General features: G+C 37.2%; 1 protein-coding gene across 1 annotated transcript; it reads left to right on the forward strand.

The window, feature by feature from the left end:
- The first annotated feature begins 6029 nt into the window (after positions 1-6029).
- On the forward strand, positions 6030-22776 carry LOC580962 (arginine kinase). Its single transcript, XM_780987.5, is given in 11 exon segments — positions 6030-6206; positions 15716-16028; positions 17090-17194; positions 17587-17754; positions 18305-18394; positions 18397-18475; positions 18967-19090; positions 19657-19774; positions 19777-19845; positions 20627-20795; positions 21334-22776. Coding segments are annotated over 10 exon segments (1248 nt in total). The 5' UTR covers positions 6030-6206; positions 15716-15850; the 3' UTR covers positions 21482-22776.
- Positions 22777-24082: the final 1306 nt, after the last annotated feature.

The following is a 24082-nucleotide window of genomic DNA, read 5'->3' on the forward strand; positions in this document are numbered from 1 at the left end:
ATATTATAGAGAATATTGTCTCAAAAGTTCACCCTTGAAATGTATCATATAATGACATTGACTATTGTCATTTGTGCATAGATATACATATCTGTAAATGAATCGTGCAGTTGTTAATAATGTGTGTATTATTTTATATTTAAAAAAATAAAAGGAGAAATTTACATGAAAATCTGTTCAAAATTTGAAGTAGTGTACATACACAGCCTACTATAGTATGCTCCCAATAGCTTTTATCACATGGGTAAGTTTTACCACACAATAGTCTTTGACTTTCCAATATGGAAATGGGCAAATTGCTCAAACTGGTAATAAGTTCTCATCAGTGTATGTATGTTGTGAATCTCTGTGTGATGATGATGGTGATCATGATCATGATGAAAATTGATGATGATAATAATGTTGATGATGGTTGATTATGGATGATGAAGATGATGATGGTTGATTATGGATGATGATGATATTTCAGAATTATTGAAATTAAAAAATAATACAAATCGTGCTCCCTTCTAGATGTTTACTTATACTTTACTAAATAATCCCTTTAATTATGACACTCAGTAATACAATATTCGGATAAAATAGAATAACATTTTGCATCAATATTCAAGACATTACTCCTGGTGATCCACATAAGCTTTAACTCAGTTATAATTCAGGATTCCAGTGTCGGCCTTGGGTCCCACTCTGATTGGTAGACTGATCTTTAGTAACAATTCAAGTCAGCTGGAATATATATTATGGATACTGGAGAGAGTGGAATTATTCTCAAATTCAATTTTAACAAGACTGAAAGTGTCACTTGAAAATCCCCCAGAGTCCTTAAAACGGTTTTAGCCAGGTGACTATAATCTTACCTCATTGTAATAAAATAAAGCAAGATTAGAATTAATATAGATGTATACTAAATTATAAACAAATTAAGCAAAGGGGACAAAATATAAGACGATAATCTTGGAGACATTAATTGTAAACCCCAAGCAACATGAAACATCTGTATTATCTTAGCATTTCAGCATGGTGGTAGAGGTTATTTTTAAAGCATTATTAAATCAGAAAGTTAAATATACATTTTTGATGCAATTGTAACATTTCACACTCAGCGGTTTATCCTCGGTGTCCGAAAATATTAGATCTGTTGAGGGGGGGCAGGCGCGATCCAGGATTTCTTAGGGGTGGGGGCCCAATTTTTTTTTCTTTGCTCCCGAAAATTTGAAAATCGCGCCGGTCTAAAATGCGCTCAGGGGGGGGGGGGGGGGGGGGGGGTAGTGAGCACATTTATTTTTTTGCCCTCGAAAATTTGAAAAATTGCACCCCCCCCCCCCCAATCTCCCAAAAAAGGTAAAATTAACGGGGGTTTTCTCAGGGGGCCGCCCCCCCCCCCTCCCCCTGGATCCGCCACTGAGTGGGGGGCACGTGAAAATGGAAATATATACCTCCCACTCCACCCCCTTGTTTAATTTTTGTACGTCACAAATTTCAATGTCTCAATCTCGCCAACAAAATATTGTACGAAGTGGGAAGCGATGTGTGTTCGAAAATGATATTGGCACATGATGAAAGAAAACATGAGACCCATATCTCAACAAACCTACAGCGTCATGATGATCGCGCGAGATACCAACCAAGTCCCGTTGTCATGGTTAAGTAAATAAACAAACTCATAACATAATGCTCTCAATCACTTCTCAAAAAAATATGTTTGAACTATCAAGACCCATGTTCATGTGGGGAGCTGTCAAAATGTTTGCCGTCGTTCTCAACATGCCTCTGCAGATAGGACTTGCCCTCACATGAATGCATGCAAATATCAAATAATAATAATAATAATAATAATATTTAATTTTTATATAGCGCTATATGTTATTATTTCAAGTTTGTACGTCTTGTATTATATTTGTAGGATCATTTGTAATGATTGTAATGATTTGTAAAGATTAAAACAAACAACTTATTCTTTCGGTCTATGCTTCTAATTATTTTATATACTTAGGCCTATACATAAATAAATAAATAATAAACAAAAAAGTTGTTCTCTTCCGTTCAAGTCACACCTCCCCTCCTCTCTCTCTCTCTCTCTCTCTCTCTATATATATATATATATAATATATGCGTGCGTGTGTGTGTGTGTGTGTGTGTGTGTCGCGATCTCTCTCTCTCTCTCTCTCTCTCTCTCTCTCTCTCTCTCTCTCTTTCTGTCTCGTCTGTCCTCATCGTCGTCTTTCTCTCCCACTCCCTCATTTGCCAGCATAAACCGATCAGATATTACCAGAACATCATGTACAGCATCTGCTCCACAGAAACGACCCATATCCCCTTGATGCACCCGATACATGCATGCGCGCTGATAAGCGTTCGCGAATGGAAGGGAGAGGGGTAACGCACCAAACTCGTGGACAAATTCCACAAATGGCTAATGTTTTTAACATGCAGTAATGTTCGAAGTTCTCATTTTCCTAACATAGGGATATAGTTTAAAAAATAAACATACCTTTAATGTATACATTTTACAACTACGGAAATTCCCGAAATAACATGAGCGGAGGGAATAATGGGGCGGTCCACTCCATCCCCGATACCAAGAAGCAATCCATAGATAATTGTATAATTTCTGACATCTCTTCTATTGTCTCCTACAATAATACTCGATCATTGAATAGATCAAACCGGGGGGGGGCAGTTGAAAATATTGCTACATACACACTCGCGACCCCAAAACCCACCAAAACGTGTAAACATGGTATATTTTCTGCTGGTTAAGTTGAGTGACGCATTTAGGGTGTAAAAAAGGGTTATTTCATAAATCTGGATAAAAGAAGAGAGGGATGATGTTAAGTACATTGCCTTGTCGTAGAACGTTTTGAGAGTTATTCTGATAAATATACGAATTTATTTCTTTCTCTATATTTCTTGGTTTCACAGGCAGCCAAAACAGTAGGTCATCCTTGCCTTGACTTTGTGTTTCCATACACTGTATAATTTGTAATTGTTCATATAAATACTATCTTTTTTTAGGGGTTATTACTTTTAAACCTTATTTTGGGATATGTTGGAGGGGTCAATTTAATTAGGGCATACCTAATTTTTAGAAAAATCGAGAAAAAAAATCGATGAGGTCGTGATTTTGACCAATATATAAAACTTGTTTAGGTAGGTTTATGAAACCTGCGGTCACGCATGTGTTCAATATATTTGACTGCTCACCCGATCCCTCCCCTCCCACCCCAACCCCGGAGATCATAGATGTGTAGTGAGATGAGGAAGACCTATTTGGCATGGTTGTTAATGGCAGGCTATCGTTGTTTGGATATTGAAAAGTAGTTAACAGACTGGAAAATGCTAGGATAGGACTTTAGAGAGTGAATAAGACCGGGAAAGCCAACTGAACACTTATTTAGAAGATTGTAAAATACCATAAAAAAGGTGAAAAATAATTTCATAACTAGTAAAAAGGGGCATCGTGGATGTACTACATACTCTGACATAGCTTTGTGGCGCAGCTTGTTCACGACAGGCGCAGCCTCTTCATCCCTGGCTCCCCTGAAGCTCCCACGATAGACTTTAAACCTGGCATCCCTAGGACCCAATTTCCATTCATTTGAAATGTCCTCTTCTCTCTCTCTCTCTCTCTCTTTCTTCTCTCTCTCTCTCTCTCTCTCTCTCTATCTCTCTCTCTCTATCTCTCTCTCTTCCCCCCTCTCTCTCTACCCCCCCCCTCTGCTTTCGATCTCACATTTACTTTCCCTCTCTGTTTCCCTTGCGTACATGACTGTATTTCAAGCCCAATCGTATTTTATTCCCTCACCCATGCACTCTATAGCTTTGTCCGTCCGTCTCAATCATTGTTTCCCTGCCTGTCATTTCCAGATCTATTTTATGGCAAATTTCGGTTTCCTAAAAAAAAAAAGGGGGGTTAGATCTTAGTCTCCAAGCACAATGTATATACATGTGCACACACCCCCCCCCCCCCACCCTCTCACACCTCCTCTCCAAAACCAAAAGAATTGTCGGAGTTGACAAAAAAAACTTCAAAGGTAGAAAGGACGCCGGCTTTGAACAACCAGCAAAAGTACTTATATTTAAATGGCCGAACAATTTCATATAATTTATATCACTAAATTTTCATGCACTTTTTCCTTTGTCCATTCATTGTTTTCCTATTTTTCTTCTTTGTCTGCGTCTTCTTTTAATTTATCATATTAATACTTTATTTGTATTTATATCCAGCAAACACCGCGAACGATCTGGCTACAATCTTTTGTAATAATTTACGGCTTTGCTAAAGTTCTTTTCTTTTTTTGAGGGGATTAAAGCTTGTTGCGAAACTGCAGATGTTAGTTGCTCTGTCAGCCTTGGACAAGCATTTCAGTGTTCAAAACAATACACCATTTTCTTAATGTAACAAAATGTATGCATATGCCTTTGTGAAGCGCATTGATACTAAATATTCCATTCACCTGCTACGAATACAGTATCTCAATAGCCGGAATTCAAATTACATTCATTAACTACTGTTGCTAGGTTGGGCAAACACTATGGCTTGTCATACCTAACATCTCGTATATGCTATTTGTATACGGACCTTTGAAATACAATTCTTCGTAACAGGTGAATGAAATCATTCGTACCAAGTATGCATACATTGTGAATCATTGATAGACGCCATTATGAACTAACCGGGAATAGTTTGAGTATCGGCTCTTTGACACTATTATTGTGAATATACCTATTGTAATTTTTTTTAAATTCATATTCATATCCATATTCGGCCAGCGAGCGGTGACTCTCTGTAATTTATAACATTTCATGCAGAGCTAAATGAACTACTTATATCAGAAGCGGCCTTAACCATGACTTGTTAACCATGAAATATTGTAAAAATCTTAAATAGCGTAGAAGTCATACTCATGATATGGCATTTTGATTACTGAAAACAATGGCAACTAAGCCCCTAAATCTGAAGAAAAAAACACGTTCTGCAATTCAATTTTTCGCATCGATGTCTCTTATTTGTTTATTATCAAACTTGACGTTGGTTTCATTAAAAATCCTATTTATTCCCCACTACAATGACGTCCCAGTTTACCTGAATATGGGACCAGTCAAAAGTGAAGCGTTGCAAAATGCATTGTTATTGTCAATAGTGAGTTCTTCATTTCAAGGTTTGGAGGATGGATTATGTTTTGAAGAAATAACAATGTATTGTACAATATTTCACTTTTGACTTGGCCCTATATGCATGTGTACTGGACAGCCTATGATTACATCATTATAAACGAGGAGTTTTTATTCTCAAATCACATACAGCAAGGGACATTTTATGAGATTTCCACCATATTGTTTGCCAACGCGTTTAAACTATTAAACCAGATAAATAGAACGTGTAGGCCCGTATGACACCTTATTCCTAGGTTTCATCGACAAAGTATCAAAATTAAAAGATGCGTTTCGTGAGACACTGAGCGCGTTTATCTAGGCTTGCCACTAGATATGTACATATCGTACCCCACTATCGAACCCCAGTATCGTACCCCACTATACGATCGTGATTTTCGGGATGTCGCGTTTATCGACCCTTCACGATTCAAAATAAAGGCCTTGTGTCTGCCCAGCTGTTTTGACCCGGGAAGCAGACAGTTTCTCGGAGGTCAACTTCACACGTATGCTTGTACACAACACCTGGGTGGTCATATTTGTATGTGAGGTTCAAAACAGCTTTGCGTTTATCGATCTCTCAGAAACGTGATTCTGGCTGTATGTCACATTCAAAACGCACCTTTTTGCGTCTTTAGATATGCCCATATCTAAAGACGTTTGAAAAAGGCTTTGCGTTTATCTACTTCTAAATTTGCCTGAAAGACGTTTGAGAAACCTGATTCTAGCCAAAAATTTGCTAGATAAACGCAACCACTGTCTGGAGGACACTCGAATTTTCGATCTTCCCGCCAGCATACAACTCCCCCAGCTGTATTCCCTAGCGATGAAAGCTACCGTCTGCATGTACTGCGTGTATTGCGCATTATCGATCGCTTCCCTGACTGGCGGACTCGTATAAAAAAGAAAAATAATGAAATGCATTGCTATGCATTTGCGTTGCATGTTTGAAGCCCTACCTCACACACTCAGTTTGAGCGCCGCTTCGCACTTACGACTCATGTGGATTTTACTTGCTAAGCCAAGGAGTATAACCATCATACGTTGATAAGGTAGGTATTCTCCTTCTTTTGCCTTGCTTATTACTTCACAGAAGCAATGTTAAATGCAGAAATCTTTATTTCATTTTGCTTTTGCGGAAGATTTGATGCAATATTCTTCTAGGTATCATGTTTGAGGTGCGTAAGATATGCGTGGGCACTGAGCGGAGATACGAGAAGAGAAAGAGAGAAAGAAAGAGAGGGCAGAGACGGGCGTTAGGGTGATGAACATTCGGTGACCTGTCAAACGTCTTAGCAGGCTTCTGACAATCTTAGCTGAAATAGCATGGGAGAAAATGCCCGCAATTTACACATCTTTCCCTCAAGATGCTGATATAGCAGCTGATTTGAATGTGTGTGTCATGATTGTACAGCACCTCGCTATGTGCTTACAGTAGATCTATACCTATGATATTTCATCACTTTGACCTTTTAGAGTGTTATTATGTTCAAAGGATTATTTCATAAATCTGGATAGAAGAAGTGAGGGAAGGTGTAAAGTACATTCCCTTGTCGTAGAACGTTTTGAGAGTTAATCTTATCAATTTACGAATTGTTTTTCTTTCCCTATCTTTCTTGTTGTTCGGGCTACAAATTTCTCCTTGCAAACTGCTGGCTAATATGTTTTAAATATTCAATGGAATTGCATTTCACGATACAACTCATATATTATTATCAATGTTCATCAGTAGACTCGATTAGCCTAGCAGTGCTTGGGGTTGCATTTTTTTAATGATAGTGTTCCATACATTTTATTTAAGTTTTAAATAAGGAAAAACTTTGACTTAAACCAGGGAGATATAGAGTTATAGCATGTGACTACTACTCTTATTGTGCCTTTATTTCGGCCTAAGAGATTTTTTTAAAACTTACATGGACGTTTTCTTCTTAGCAACGCATGGGTAAAATCGACTTGGGGTTTAACATTCACAAAACAAACTTCGTTGACTCATCAAGTCTTATCCGGATTTGTATTTTACATCAATTGGGGGCAAAGAACAAACCAACATTCTCTAATCGTCAACGTGAACTCTGAAGCAAGAGTCATTTTACGTTCTGAATGCAATTTTGAAGACAAACTGTTTGGCCAAATACTTCTGTGAATGTATCAGATTGATGCAACGCTTGAATGAGACTTCGTATTGTATGTATGCGTGGAGTTCTCAGAGATTTGGGATTCGTCTTTTGAGCACGCCGAGGCAGTGGTTGCCATGGACGCGACCCAATACAATGGCGACATATGTAAACTCTGCTGTTGACCCCCGCCAGCGGTTCGTTTTCCAATGTGTCGAGAGTATTCTAGTCTCACTGTCTGCTGTACAATTTTATTAAATGAATCCATATAAATATCGAAACACTCTGCATACAAGGTGTTGTCACAGAGCGGAATGGGTTTCAGATACACGAATAAACTTACTAAAATTACACCTACTTGTATTTCAAACACTTATTTCCTCAGTGATACTGTTTTTATGCACCTATTAACCTTCATTTGATATTATGTTTTGTGGCATTGATAGTCGTGATTTCGACTTCTCTTTGACTGCGACAATATTGTTTACCAAGTTTATTGTGGTAGTTGCCACCGGTTAGCTTTGTCCCGTCGACCCCCTATAAGTCATTCATGCCATGTGATTACAATGGAGCGTTGCTTGGTGCGGTAGATCAATAAGGGTTGCCAGGGGTAGGAGTGTTGATCGGTCTGTGCTCGATGGTACTGGTGTTATAGACCTTTCATTAAATAAGTATCGTCTGTTTGCCAGGGGGAGGTCTAAACAAGCCATGTATCCAATACAACCCAAGTGGTCTCATACTCCCACTCGGTTCTCAATATCCGTTTTAAGGAGGACACGAATAGATGATGAAACATCCAAGAATGGTATTAAGGTTTTCTAAAGTTTAGCAGGCGTAGATTGTATACCAATAATTCCGAACGTGATTTTGAAGCGCAGAGACGTTCATCCCAACGTAGTATGAACGAAATATTATTACTACTATCACACAATTAAAACTATGTCGCAGAATGAAATAGATCTATCTACCAGCTTTGGAATTCAAAACTTCACAAATTCTCCATTATTAGCATAAGCTCATATCAATTCTCTCACCTGTAGCCTTCACTGAAAAGACGAATATCAAAATTATGTATCACTAAAGTGAAGGCCTATTCTATTTTCAATCGCTTTCAAAATCCATATAATGAAGAATTAAAGTTTTGCTCACTTGCCCCTCAAAAGAGATGGATACCGAAATCAAGGTGCACCTCGATTAAAGCATCTTTAGATAATGTCTACGTTTTGAACTCAAAACAAGTTCATGCTTTTATATATTAATCTTAGATCTGCGCTTCACAACTCTACCTCTCTTATCAATACTTTAAAAACATAGGCCTGTTATCAGAATAAAGGATATGAAAGATGACGTCTCATAGCCCATCACCTGTAATATAGCAGCAGGATAAATATGTTAATAATCTGGCGATGTTTTGTTGTTAATGCATAAAGTGTGAGATGTTTATGCCGTCGTCATTATAGCAACGACACGTATGAAATCGTTACCATAGAAACAAAAGAAATATAAAGTGTTTTGCTTTTTGCTTGCATCAATGAGAATAGAGCGTTGGAAAGGAACACATTCATTCAATCTGCATTGATCAGGGCAGGAGTGAGGTAACTCTTTCAAATGTCATGTTTATTGGAGGATTCTACCTTAGTATACTCTTTAATATGTGATGAACAATGGTGCTTCATTACTTCTTCTATATCAGGGCTAACAGATAAACAATTTGTAATTACAAATACATATTAATGAAAGCACAGGAGTTGGTAACTAACAGGAATACCGACTAAATTAAATCGCAACGAATATGAAGCAATTTTCATGTTGTACTCGTAATGAGAAAAATATGTTATTGAAGCAATATGATTTTTTTTCTATTGATTGGTTTGATTTTTCAGATACTACTGTTCTTTGTTCATATATATATTATGCAAACAGTACGTTTTAAACTCATTTAATGACCGAATTCATTATCATAATAGATCAGGGTTAATTAGGGGCTAGAAACTAGATACTGATTTGTTTAAATTATTCTTTTGACTGGAAACATCGCGAAAACAATTTGATTGATATTCAATCAACCGATCCAACTTAGTCCACACAAAAAAGTGCGCGGGGAATAAATTATGAATAATGGATGAGACAAAGTTCAGTTGTCTGCCAGGTACCAACGGTTTGACCTCGTGAAAGGTCGTGATCGTGCCAAAAACATTGTATGCGATAAGACAAGTTATACTGTACGTCCTGGTATCTCATAGCACTGCGAGCACTCATAATCATAACTCATATGCTATCTCTCTCATGACTGTATCTCCTTCCGCGGACTATCTCTGTTTAGCTAACGTCTTTGCCCTTTGTTGCGATAATAACATATCAAAGCTCACATTCCGGCAATGCCATCCTAGTTGGGCCAGAAAAAAATATGGCTATGCTAATAACCTGCTCCCATCATATATCTCACTTTGACAATATCTTTCATCGGTAGTATTATTAGGGGGTACGTCATGCTTGTAGGAAGCGGAGGGATGAGGAGAGCTGGGACGGCCAGGGGCTGTTGGAATGGGGTTACCAATACAAATATTTTTCTTAACGAATTGAAAATAAAAGATATTTTCATACTACAAATCATTTCATAGCCCTAGCTGTAAACTTCAATAAGGACTAAGTTGATACATGATAGGAAATCGTAAATATTATCCTGCAGGTCAGGGGGCGGATCCAGGATTATGCTAAAGAGGGGGCAAAATATTCCTACATTTTGCTGACAACCCCAAAAGGGAGATCATCAGTTATTTGACAGAAATGGTCATCACCCCCAAAAGGGTTCACGGGCCGGTTGTACCCCATTACTTAATCCACCGGTGATGTAGGTATCGAATTCGAATTCTATACGTAATGCATGCTATGGATTGGTTATGTCTTTAGATTTTAAACAAGTACTTTAGTGAACGTGACAGGCTTAATGAAATATAATCAATATGGACCCAATCCCACCCCACCCACACGCACACACACGTTTCATAGTAGGCGTGCAATGCTTGTCTAGTATTTGATCGTTCATGTATTAAAGTAATGTATCGATGCAAAATAAATACACATCAAATTTACAGTCTATATCAGTTTTATGCATTAGTTCGTGTTACGAATTGCTGAACACCTGGGGAACTTTACTTAGACCAACGTTTAAAGGCCCACTGCAGTTCTTATAGCTACTAGCGCCCTCTATATCACAAACAATACATAATCGGTGACCATTGGTCCCCATGATCCTCTTTTTCTTATGTTAATTGAGAGCTAAGTTGATGGAGATAACCACCTGTCCGATGACCTTGCAGCATGTTCTCATACCTCCTTTTCACTTGGGCAGATGGGCTTTAAAACAGGACATCGATTTGACAATGAGCACTGTTCTTTGTTACTTTACATCTATGCCGATGAGGTCATTATTATAGCATCCTGATGAAAATTCACCTTGTTGCAAGATACACGAGTGTCGTTGCTATGTTGGGTAACACTTGAGATAGTCAACCAGAGCATATGCTATCAACGTATTGTTTGCCTTGTATGTTTTGATCTGGTTAGAAATGCAAAACAGTTTACGACATGACCATTACATTGTGATAATTCATAGTACTTCGTTTCATAAGCTAGAGGGTATCAAACGAGGCCCCATCATTACCCATGCATTAATAGACACCTGCATATAACACGCTTAGTTTAAAATGAATGTTCTCTACCATGTTCTCTGTGCATGTATTCATGAGCGAATCGATTGGTGACCTTTTAAGAAGCAATGTCGGTTTCTCGGGGGGCCTTGCAAGAAAGGCTGGCCACATTGAACAGGCAAGGTAAAATATCTTGCTGCTTTTCAACATAGCTAGTCTAGACTTCAAAATGGCGTCTCTCTCTCTCTCTCTCTCTCTCTTATTGATTTTAAATAACTATCAGATAGCATGTAGTCACGACGCGCCCAGAATGGAAAGACATAATTTCAGTGAAATTGACCTCGTAATCCAAATTTATGAGTAGCAATCATGCATCAGAATAAGGGACAAGGAAGATAATGATCGAGTAGAAATTAGTTTTGTGCTTTTGATTGAAATGACTTGAATAAAGTAAACTTGAATCAATCCCACAATGTTTTATTCACGGTATGCCTGATTCTATCTATAATCCAGGAGTGTATAATAAAGCATAATAGGTTGTATATAATTATGAAGAGCTGTAACTTGTTTATATAAGGTAACTATAGTGGTGTAGCTGTTCCATAGTCTTTTAATCATTTCGTTATGACAAAGCGATTAAAGTGGTTATGATCGTTAAAGTGACAAACAAAAATTAAAACTTTGATGTAATTATTTATGGACAGCTGGGTAAAAGGAAACTTGGGCTAATTCTCAATTCAAACTCACAACACACGAAATATTAGTTCAACGTCATCAACAGTTAGAGAATTTTTTTTTTCATTCATTCATTCAAGATGTGTGTATATCTAACATTCATAATACATAACTGATATCATAACACCTGCTTTTCTACTAAGACAGGTGGATGAAAACTGTTTGAATAAACACCCATCAGTCTTCGCGGTATATATGAATAGGCTTTTTTCGTAATGTACATGTAATCATATTTAATGCACAAATCTTTGTTAAGTGCCTCGTTACAAATTATTTCATTCACCTGTTACGAATAATTGTATTCCATTAGTCATTTATTCCTAGTAGGAATACTCCCTAGGGAGTGGAGATGGTGTACATTTTATAAATGTATTATTATTATCACTGTTATTGGTTTTACTTTCTTTTGTCATCGACAATACCTTGATGATATCTATGACACTATAACATTACTTTTAAGTAATCTTTTCTCAGAAAGAAACGATCTGTTTGCCTTTCTGTTGTTGTTTGGGGAGGTTGTTATTTTGTACTTCAGACTTACTTCAAACCTCCACCCACCCACTCACTGAATAAAGAAGATGGGGAGCAAAAAATGAAAGGTTGAAGACGAAAAAATACAAGGAAGAAAATGAGAAGAGACGTAAAAAATAATGTTCCATTAGAGCAAATGAGCAAGAGCTATGTATATTTCTTAAATTCTCATTAAGTATATGTCTATTTACATTATGTACGACGGCGCCCATGTACTATAGAATAATCTTTCACTGATGGAGTCTTTACAGAAAACCAGCTCTCAATTTAGTTCCGCCTCCATGCTCATAATATTACTCCATGCCCTTTATAAAGCTGCTTGTGCGTACCCCTGTAAGGCTTCCCATAAATAATGCAGCTCCCAAGCGAATTCCCTGTCCAATCTAGTGACAGCATGGCTTTCATAACGCTTGATGATGGGTGAGCCAATTAACTTGTTTGAAGTATTTTCCTATCAATATTGGGAATTTAAATTGCACAGTACATTTGTTGATGGAATAAGTGAGGTATAAAAAAAGCCCAAAAGCATAGATACATGAAAAAACACATTCCATGTAAATACATTTCCAGGCCACTTCTGGTAGTGTATGTTCCGAAACGACATCACTATGGAAGCTACTTAAACGATATCAGAAAGATGATAACACACTTTTGTACAAGTCAGATGTGGTTTATACCATACGTTCCGTAGACCAAGCTAAATAGCTAGGATTCGCTTGTTATATAATGTTGTTTTTTGCACTTTCCAATTATAATTGCCTTTGAAAGGAAATCCACAATCTACTCCTTTATGCCATTTCGTTTGTCCAGTACCTCCTATCCTTTCCTTCCTCTTCTTTCCCTCCTCTTCCACAATCCCTCCCTCCTCCCCGATGTTTACTCTTTCTTTTTCATTTGATCAGAATTGTGTTCATCCGTTAGGTTGATCGTTCATTATTAAACAATTTTCGATATGAGTTTCAATCGATGATGGTTCCTGCTATGATGGCATAGTGACAAGAAAATATATAAGTCTTCTAAACAACTGATTACAGGACCTAATATTATCAAAAGCCATAATTAGCATACATTTTTTTATTGCTCGGTCAGAGCTATCTCCGACAAGCTATACAGATTTCAAAAGCAAATCCTCAAATCCAATTTGATTTTGTTGTTTCCATGTCTCATCACCCTTTATGTCTTTTCCATCCTCCCATCGGCGCCCCTTTCTCCTCATCAAGTATTCATATTGGTGTATTCTGACCCGTGGTCGTCACTCGCCCTCTGTGACTATTATGTGGAAAAGCTTCACACGATTTCCGCAATATCTTCACAATATACTATTCACAGATGTACTTATACTTAGTAGATATGTTTGATATTATTGAGATCATACATGTAGATGTAATTTTGTGAAAATTTAGAGCTGACTGGAATAATTTTTCGCATCTACATTTGCAGAAAGAACACAAACGTTGAATCAATGTGAATACTCTAAATCAATAAAAAAATATATTTTCTCCTCCAACAGATGTTGCTCAGGGCTTTATTTCGTCAAAGACATAGACATAGTTAGGGTTGTGCTAGGCATATTCGTGTTTTAACCAAAGTTAATGTATAGGTCTATGTGAAATGCCTCGATGCGAATAAATTCATTCAACCATTACGAATAATTGTATTTCACTAGTCAGAATGTGAGTTGCTTATATTACGTGTTGTTAGGTAGGGCAATCATGTTTGTCCTTCCTGGCAACAAGTATAATGTATGATAATGAAATCCACATTCTGACTATTGAAGTTCAGTATTCGTAACAGACTTACTAAAAAGTGAATGAAGTATTTCGTAACGAGGCACTTCACAAAGTCGTAAGCATTACATTTGGTTCCATTACGAAAATGACCTAAAGTGGTTTTAGGTTAGGTTTATGATTAGGGTTAAGCTTATGTAGAGTTGAGTCCAGGATTGCAATTGAGAACTCGGTTGAAGTAGAAAATTAATCGTTGATCGTTTGCGCCGGAGCATTTTGTCTTACAATAAGAAAATTATCTATCAAAGCGCTGTTATCATTGATTATTATATAAGCAGATATTCATTTGAGGCTCTAAAAACCTTTGAAAAATTCAATGAAAATACAATATTACTTAAAAAGACTACTCACATTCTTGTGAAGAAAAAAAATGCAAACTGGTATGTTTGAATTGCATGTAGGCCTAAATATAATTACGATAGAGCACTATGATCACGATAATAACATTATATATGCGGTGGTATCGTAGAGAATTGATTGATTACTTCACGGGCATGACATGATGTCCCTGGTTACGGCAGTGTGATGGACAGTGTATGGATGGATGCATATGATCACGACTTTTACATGAAATCATTATCAATAATTGTTTTGGTAGTACTTATCTGCTTATACTACCACGTCGAATTATTTTTATAGCAATATATGATTATTAATTTAAACAAATTATTAATGCAAATGAGAGGTGCATTTATATCGAAAGCATGTAATATTAATAGGTGCGAGTATTGTGGTTATAACACATGTTGGGATCATAGTATCCTGTATTGTATTTTACAATGTGTGTCAGAAAACATATTCATGTATTCTATTAAAATATCTTTGAATTAATTTGAGATATCAGAATATGTCAGGTACTCAGACAATGTGCTTTGATATCAAAATACTTAATACGTAGATATGAATCCTTTCATTCATTTTTTTCTTCCATAAGGTAGAAATAATATTTTTCCCTTTTAAGTTATGACAAAAGATGACAAAAGTCGGACAAATACTATTTGTTCTGTACCAACAGGGTGTGGTAATCAATAAGAGTTGACTCATGGCAACAAGCTTACACAGAGAATGATGTATTAGCCGACACTATCATCTGTCGTCAGGTGATCATTTTAGGTCCTATCCAAGTGAAACGTGCATGTGACATATCGTGTGAAGATTACATCTGGCTACTCCATGTATAGCAGCAGATTGACTTTGCAGACCTTGTCTGAGGTAGATGGTTCTTGTCATTCCGCCACGCATACAGTGTGTTGAGAAGTGGAACATCGTCTTTGAAGAAGACATGTGAATTTTATGGTCACAGTACTTCTCCCCTTTCCTCTCACGCACAATATGTCGATGGTGATGACGTTGAAGGATAGAAAGGGGTATTTCTATCTGCATGTGTGTATGATATCCTGGTGATGAATTATCTGAATCATAATTGTATTGCCTGTTGTTGAATAAAATAAAAGGAAGACATAGCTCCTTATCATATCCATAATTCTTTTTCTTTTTTTAATGAAGACACCCTCATACACACACACACGCACAACACACACGCGCACACACCACCACCACCACCACCAACGCCACCACCACCAACGCCACCACTTCTTAGGACATTACATCGAGGAAGAATACACGCTCCAAATTTTGTAAAAGGTCCTGAAGTTTTGTTCAACAATTGGTGCTTGAGCTATAACTATAAAATTCTCGTATATTATTTTAACAAAACAATACTCGTTTGCCTTTATTCTTACAGTGGATGTACCAAACCCACATTGCAACAGTCGCACTCAATCCCAAGTAATTTCAAGCAGACTCCAGCTCTGAAATTACCATTAATATACAGTATTCCATCCTACAAGACTTCTAATTCTTCGATCCGAGATACAACATGGCGAATCTGAAGCAGCTCAACTTCGATGCCAGTGAAGACTATCCTGAATTTGCTGGACATCACAGTCTTCTAGCCAAACACTGCACAAAGGAAATCTACGCGAAGCTTCGTGACGTTCAGACTCCGTCTGGTTACACAATTGACAGGGCCATTCAAAATGGTGTTGACAACCCAGGTGAGATTGTAATTTAACCATCAAAATATATAATGTTACCGTGTAGATTTCGAGATGTTTTGTATCCATGGAATTAACCGATTCTTAGAAGTATATTTCATGAAAGAAAGGTCTGTCAACGGTCGCACGGTTGTTAAATTATTGACTGCTGAATTATATAGATTTCATAAGGAAGCTGGTTTCCCTAGGCAAAGGAATAATATAATTCTTCCTATTAGTTTTTCCCCGAAAGCCTACATCAAATTAAACAACCTATTTACAATGACAGTTTAGAAGCAGTTTGTAAAAACGAACTCATTTTTGCAAAAAAATACATAGACCTTCAGGCCCGAATTCACAAAGGAGGTTTGTCGACAAACCTTGGTTTTCGTACGTCATAATCGTTTTTACGCGTTTTTTACAAACCTGGTTTGTAAAGAACAAAAGGAGGTTTGGCGAAACAAAAGGAGGTTTGAGCTCAAACCTTGCTTTGTGAATTCGGGCCTCAGCGTTCAACAGGCAGAATATATTGGTTTATTTTCTGCCTCAGACCACGATTTGAAAATAGCTTTTAACAGCACATGAGATTTTTTTAAATCCCTTTTCATCAAAAAAATTGCTTCTCATATTTAGCTGTAAATTATTTTCGTTCAAGTACTTACCTTGTTAGGCGCCTTGAGCATCTCTTGGGGTGGATATGTGCGCATTATAAATGTTATTATTATTATTTAATCATTATGCTATATGATCATCCTTTTTTTTAATGTATAATTTCACTAATTTGAGGCTTTGGAGTAATATATGAAAAGGTGCAGCTTTTGAATTACATCATGTAATCAAATTAATGAATGAAAATGCAAATATATCCTATAACTACATCAGTTCCAACATGTTTTGAAAACAATTTAAAGAAAAGGCACATATTTTGCAGAGCAAAACGCGTATTGAGTTATGACAACGGACTTTTCTATAGTAGTTTAATGCAAATTAACGAGATATGTCAGATATGATGATTCCAAGTGATGATTGTGTTTTTATTAGGTCATGCTTTAATTTCGTGTACGTTTGTGTGTATTTCGTAGATTTCCATGTGGGTATTCTTGCCGGTGACGAGGAATGCTATACTGTATTTGCTGAGCTTTTTGACAAGGTCATCGAGGAATATCACAACGGATTTAAAACAACAGGTAAAAACCGAATTCATAATAATAATTATTATTGTCGTGCATATGTCATGCGGGACATTTCTAGACGTGTCTCATTATATACAATATGGCCGTTTTATGAATCACTCGATATAATGTCACAATTCATTACTATATTTCAATGACGTCAAAACCTACTTCAAAGGTACGGTCGATAAATGTTAATGTAAGAAAAGTGTCTTTTTCAAAAACTTTTTCAAATACAAACGATATTGCTTTTCCATCTCCTTCTTCAATAATGTTATTCAGATCTATGAGACGATAGACGGGCCCTATTTTCAAATCTCTGCCGCCCTTTACACTGAATTCATGGATTGCACTCCACACAACAATCTGAACTAATTTAAGTTTTCTTTCTTCCGTTTTTTACCCAGACAACCACAAGACTGATTTGGACCCGACTAAGCTTGAAGGTGGACAACTTGATGATGACTACGTGGTGAGCTCTCGTATCAGGACTGGACGTAACATCAAGGGTATTGCTCTCTCACCTCATATCGCTAGGTGCGAGAGGCGACAGGTCGAAAAACTGGTTTCAGAAGGTGAACAGAGAAGTCGAATACTTATTAATGTCCATTCATTGGTTTACTAAGTTTCCTGACACGAATATGGAGTTCTTTGAAATTACTCACCTAGTGATGAAGATAACATCGATGATTTTAGGATTGTTTGTACCATGGAACAAAGAAACTTATTGTTCTCACTGAAAATGAGTATTATAGTTGTTTCCTTACTAACGTTCGATCAGTTTTCTTAATACTAATGAGGGAAATATTTTCGTTTAAATTCATTATGAATTAACTATCTATTTTACCTCTTTCATGACCTTTTCAATAGTATCTTTCAGTCTCTTTGGAAGATTAGACATTATATTTTTTCCCAGTAATCATGGTAATAATATACGCCGCATGCTCAAGTGACAGTTACCTAATTCTTAACTTCACCCTGGACCAAGACATTTTAGTCTACCTTAAACGTACACAATAAATCTCGAGGCGGTCGCCATAGCGTGTGTCGGAGCACCTTTGTATTGTACCTTTGTCATCATGCATCGGAAATCTGACCATCATGTTCTCTCCTTCTCCTTGACAGCTCTGTGCTCATTGTCTGATGAGTTTGAAGGTAAATATTACCCTTTACCCAACATGACCCCAGAGGACCAGCAGCAGTTGATTGATGATCATTCCTCTTTGAGAAACCCGTCTCACGTCATTTCCAGAGCGGTGGTATGGCAAGGGACTTCCCCGATGGGCGTGGCATCTGGTAAGTATCCCATTCTAACGAAGGACTGCATTCTATTTCAACCCGACCCTGGATGTATTATCACGTTTAACAAAGGAAAACTTAAATACCTCAGACTAACTTCCTAGTATCGTTAAAGTCGTTTTTTTCAAGCAGGCAAAAAGTGAAAGTTGAGCATCCGAATATGATATTTTCTGGTAACATTTTGACCTTTGATGAATAGAAGGGAAATATACCGACGTATCTTGTAGTTCTACTTCCCGACATTTCGTGAAAAGGATAATGGATATGAAGGATATTTTTACGATCGTTCTACACCTGAATTAATAGATATGGTTATGTCACTATGCTACATGTTATTCCCCCGCCCAAACTGGCGAACGGTAATTCAAAGTCTCATAAACTTGAGAATTTGTTAACGACGATATATATTCAGGAAACTTTGAAGATTTAAAAAAAAATACTTGAACGTATAATCCCATATAACATTAACTTTGTATTCCTTTTACCAGGCACAATTCCAACAAGACATTCTTGGTGTGGATCAATGAAGAGGATCAGACTCGTATCATCTCGATGCAGCAGGGAGGAAATATGAAGGCAGTCTTTGAGAGATTCTGCTCTGGTCTTAGTAAGGTGAGTCAAAAGAGCGTCTAAATCGCCCAATCGTCAGAACACTCTTTAGTTTTAAAAAAAAAGTGAAAAGATGCTATTACTATTTTCATGATGCCATAGAGCGACAGTATATTCGTGTAAGCCATCCATTGATTTGAATGAACTTCATGCAGGGTTATAGGCAAAGATTAAATATGTATAATATGAAATTGCACGGGAATGTAAGCCTTCGACTCAGAGTACTGACATTATCGATAATTTATTGAGGACAGTACCGAGCTGAAATCTACACAATTGGACCTGATTTAACAATATTTGCATTGTTCCTCCTTTTCATATTCAACGTTGTAGAGCTTTTACAGCTCCAATCTTTCATTAATATTTTTAAAAGACTTTTCTTGAACTTTTGTCATAGTAGAACATGGATCTAGTATGCGATGGGTCTCCATGTACGACGAAAGACCAATCATTCTTCAGGTGTTTCATATGCATCCTCTGCATTGTTAAAACTGTCTAGAATGAAAGATCCCCTACTAATGACTGATCTATATCCTGCTAATGACTGATCTATATCCTTCATACTCCAGGTGGAGGAAAAAATCAAGGAGCAAGGAAAGGAGTTCATGTGGAACGAGCATCTTGGATTCATTTTGACCTGCCCTACAAACCTTGGTACTGGAGTCCGATGCAGTGTCCACGTCAGGATTCCAACCTAGCCAAGGACGAGCGATGCAAGGCTATCATGGGAGCTCTACGTCTACAGATGCGTGGCACAAGTACGTAGTCTCCACAAATGTTATGTACGGTAGTACTGTATAGATAATCATGTTCTACTGGGTCTCAATGTGTACCAAGCCATATTTTCTGAGTTGGTCGTCTTCTTTGCCATTTTGGGGGGATCACATCGTACGAGCATTGACAGTAATCTATATTTTATAATAATAATAATAATAGTGTAAGCTCATAGAGCGCACACATCGTCCAGGGACGCTTATGGGGTGAATAGGTCAGGGTACGTGGAAGTATCAGAGATATGTCGGAAATTGATTAACAAAATCATCATCAATGCGATTAAATAGCAACTTAACTGAAAGTAATTGTATTTAAAAAATGAGAAATTTGCTTAATGTTAACCGCACATGCTCCCACGTAGCGTCCGCGGTCACCCGTAATTATAACGTCTTAAATTACACTAGTGCCAAAGTGCCAAAAATCGGTACGATCTCAAATCCTTTCTCTCTTTTCGGCAAGTTTGATACTAATGCTCACTATTTGTTTCGTAAAAACGCCAAATTTGCTAAGGAACTGATCTGTCGGCACACCTTTTCATTCTAGTCAAGTGACTACTCGACCATAACTGCTTAATTGCAATCGGACAGTTCCAAATTTTAATTGTCACCACCAATCTGAATTGTTCTTTGCTATGAGCCCCGAGCCCCCCCCCCCCCCCCCCCCCCCCCCCATTTTAAGAAACTTTTCCAGTTTCTCCTTTCGACTTTGGTGAGAAGGTAGAGTTAATGTTGTATCGTTAAATTCATCTTTCTTAAATCCCACCAGGTGGTGAGTTTACTGAAGGTGTAGGAGGCGTCTACGACATCTCTAACTTGGACAGATTGGGAACCTCCGAGGTCCAACAAGTACAGTGTGTGATTAATGGTGTCACTAACATCATCGACATGGAGAAGAAGCTGGAGAAAGGAGAGCCCATCGATGATCTTCTACCAGGGTAAGGAACTGCTCTAGGATAGGACTTGTAGCCATAGGCGTAGCTCGTGAGGGTGGGGGCATGGAAAGCCAAATAGACAAATAAGGGGTGAAACAAAGATGGTTAGGCAACGAGAGAAGCAGATGTTACCCCTCTCACCACCACCACCACCACCACACCCTTCACTCGGTGACTTCGCTCTCTCGCATTTCACCCACTTTGTTAGGCCGATGCCTCCATAACATCCATACCCCCCCCCCTCAATTTGTTACTATACCTAAGTGATATTCACAGAAGTTTTGATGTAATATTGAAGAATCAATGAAAAGAAGAAGGCGTACATTTTCTTCTGCATGTGTCATGGGGCGACTTCCATCAGAAATGTGGATTATTATGCGCAAATCCTGTCATATCGAGTCGTTCATTATAATTTCTTAAGCAGTTTTTTTGTATTAGACTTGAAATTATATGTAGTGCATGTATGCTGTTGGTCATGACTATTTGGCTCTCATTCTATTCAATCAAATCTTCAATTTGTTCCATTTTATTTGAATTTCAGAAACACTGCTGAGGTCCAGGCTGAACAAGAGGAGTCCGAGAAGAAAGCAGCAGAAGAGAAAGCAGCAGCCAAGGCTGCATCCAGTGAGGGCGCTGCTTCAGGCAGTGATAAACCCAAGAAGAAGTCATCGACGTGTAATCTGCTGTAATTTATTAAATACAAGACAAAAGGCCGGTTGACATTGGCTTGATTTATTAAAAAGATGAAGTAAGTTTATCGATGATTATTTGAACGAAATTGTCAAGCTTAAAACGATCCATAAAAGAAAAATTGTAATGTTTAGTTATAATGCATATGATTTTTTTTTTTATAATGAAGATTAATTTTGATTAAACATGTTGTTTGCATTCTAAAATGAACAAACATGCATGTATCTATAAATTATGATGAAATTATAATAAGGTATTGTGATAAGCTATGAATAAAAGATAAACATATTCGAATTTTTTCGTTGAGATGTAATAATTGAGATGTTTTTTTTTTATCATATTTCAAATTAATTTTTTGTTTTCTCTCTTTGCGTGATGCTGTGATATTTAAAACAGATTTCATTCGAATCACCGAATCACCAAAGTGAATTCCAGTAAAAGCATTTTATATAAACAAGTAATGAAGTTTAACTTATTAGTGCTCGGAGAACACCTAATAGATTTGACCGGCAGATGACCACTAATGTTTCTTTATTGATTGAGTAATACATTGATAAATTAATTTACGAATACGGTATTCTCACCATTTCATGAGAGACACCTCGCTCGTTGCATAAACTCGACGGAAATCATTATCTGGATATTGTACAGCTTATATTTACATTATAATCATTTATGTCATTGTGGAATGCATCATGTTAATGAGCCGAAGTGACATTATGAAATATTATTATAAGTCCATGAATATACTAATATCGCTATTTTCATGGTCTATATATTCTTCGGTGTAAAAATGTCATGATAACAAAAATGTACATTGATTTGCATGATTTATGGATCTGTACAATATAAGCATTTGCTTAAAGTTCGTAATAATTTATGTAACTGTGTGTGTATTTCATTTTAAAGTATTGTATGGGTATTTCCGTCCAACGTTGTCACAGTGTATTATACTGTTATGTTTTTTGTAAATATGATATTGTATGCTTAGATTATTTAGTTCTGGTTTGATCTTCCACTTAGGCTAAGAAAACGGGACGCTCAGCCGACTCTGTTGTATAAATTTATTCTTCCCTAATAAACACTTCATCTATATAAAGGGCACAACTTAAGTATGTCAGTTACAGACTTGATTTACATTAAATTCATTGCAGTCGTCATGGTCATAGCAGTGTTCTTTTCCCCCATCGGATTATAAAATAATCAACTCTAATCAAAACAAGAACAGGTGTTACATTCAAACAATCCAAGATAAGACTATAATATATTATATATTCATATATCTTTGCTTACAGATATCACCCGGTGATTACTGACTAATTGCCTGTGTAATTTAACACCCCTATAATCTGATGATTGCACTAGAAATGCCTGAAGACTAGCCCGGTGGCATCACAATGTCAAAGGCAAAATTAGTCTCGGTTCGGCATCTCCCACTATGAACATGACGGACAATGAAAGCGGACAAATATACAGTTCCTCAGGTAGACAAAGGAACAACCCTTCACAGCTTTTATGTAAAAATGTGTGGAACAGGTGTCACATGCATATTCACCTGTTCTACACAATTTTACTAATAGCAGTGAAGGGATGTTCCTTTGTCTACCTGAGGAACTGTATATTTTGTCCGCTTTCTTTGTCAGTCATGTTCATAGTGTCCATTGGTATACTTCACCAAGACAAGTCTAATCACACAAAATACATGATGGAAGATTCTCCATTTGAATTTTGAAAGTCTTTTTTTTTTCTCCTGAGACATGAAAGGTATTTCAAACCTTGTCGCTCTGTGAATATTTCAGGATCATTGTCTGTGGCATTTGAAAATAATAAACGTCAGCACTCAACTACTTAGCGCGATTATTTGCCATTTTGTATGTATTCTTTTTTGTTTTGTTTTTGTAAAGACGTTGAAATCATATCTCTTTTTCTCTGGCTCTCCCGTTTCCTGACTCTTGGGTGTCCCCATCTCCCCCCCCCCCTCTCTCTCCCTCCCTCCTCCCCCTCTCTCTCTCTCTCTCTCTCTCTCTGTCTCTCTTTCTCTCTGTCTCTCTCTCTGTCTGTCTCTCTCTCTGTCTGTCTCTCTCTTTCTCTCTCTATTCTAGTTTACTTCTCTCTTTTCCGCTCACTCTCACCATCTGTAGCATACATAATATTCATAATCAGAAAACTAAAGCATGGTTCAAACAGAAGGGTTGTTTATCAAGCCCTTCTACAGCAAGGTATAATTCATGGTGCATGCCTTTATTCTAAACAGGCATGCATCGATTTAATCTGTCATTTTGTCTTTTTTGAGCTAGGAGGGCATTAGCTCATATCATTTGACACCGAGATAATGCCATTCTGGCTCCAAATTGACGATTTAAAAGAAAACTTTAGTCACTAAACATGGCAGGGTATAATATATGAATATAAGTTACAATGTATACATAATAATAACAAAAATACTCCTTTTCCGAGTAAATTGTGGCCGTATTCATTATACTCCATATGAAAAATAAAACGGATGAATTTTCATATTTATTCACGTACATTTGCAGGTTTGGTGTATTGACCTTGATAAAAGTGTGTGGGAGGGGCATCCGAGCCAATGGTGATCCGGC

The sequence above is a fragment of the Strongylocentrotus purpuratus genome, unplaced genomic scaffold (genome assembly GCF_000002235.5).
Source record: "Strongylocentrotus purpuratus isolate Spur 01 unplaced genomic scaffold, Spur_5.0 spur5_scaffold_5, whole genome shotgun sequence".
In the NCBI taxonomy this organism is placed as follows: domain Eukaryota; kingdom Metazoa; phylum Echinodermata; class Echinoidea; order Camarodonta; family Strongylocentrotidae; genus Strongylocentrotus; species Strongylocentrotus purpuratus.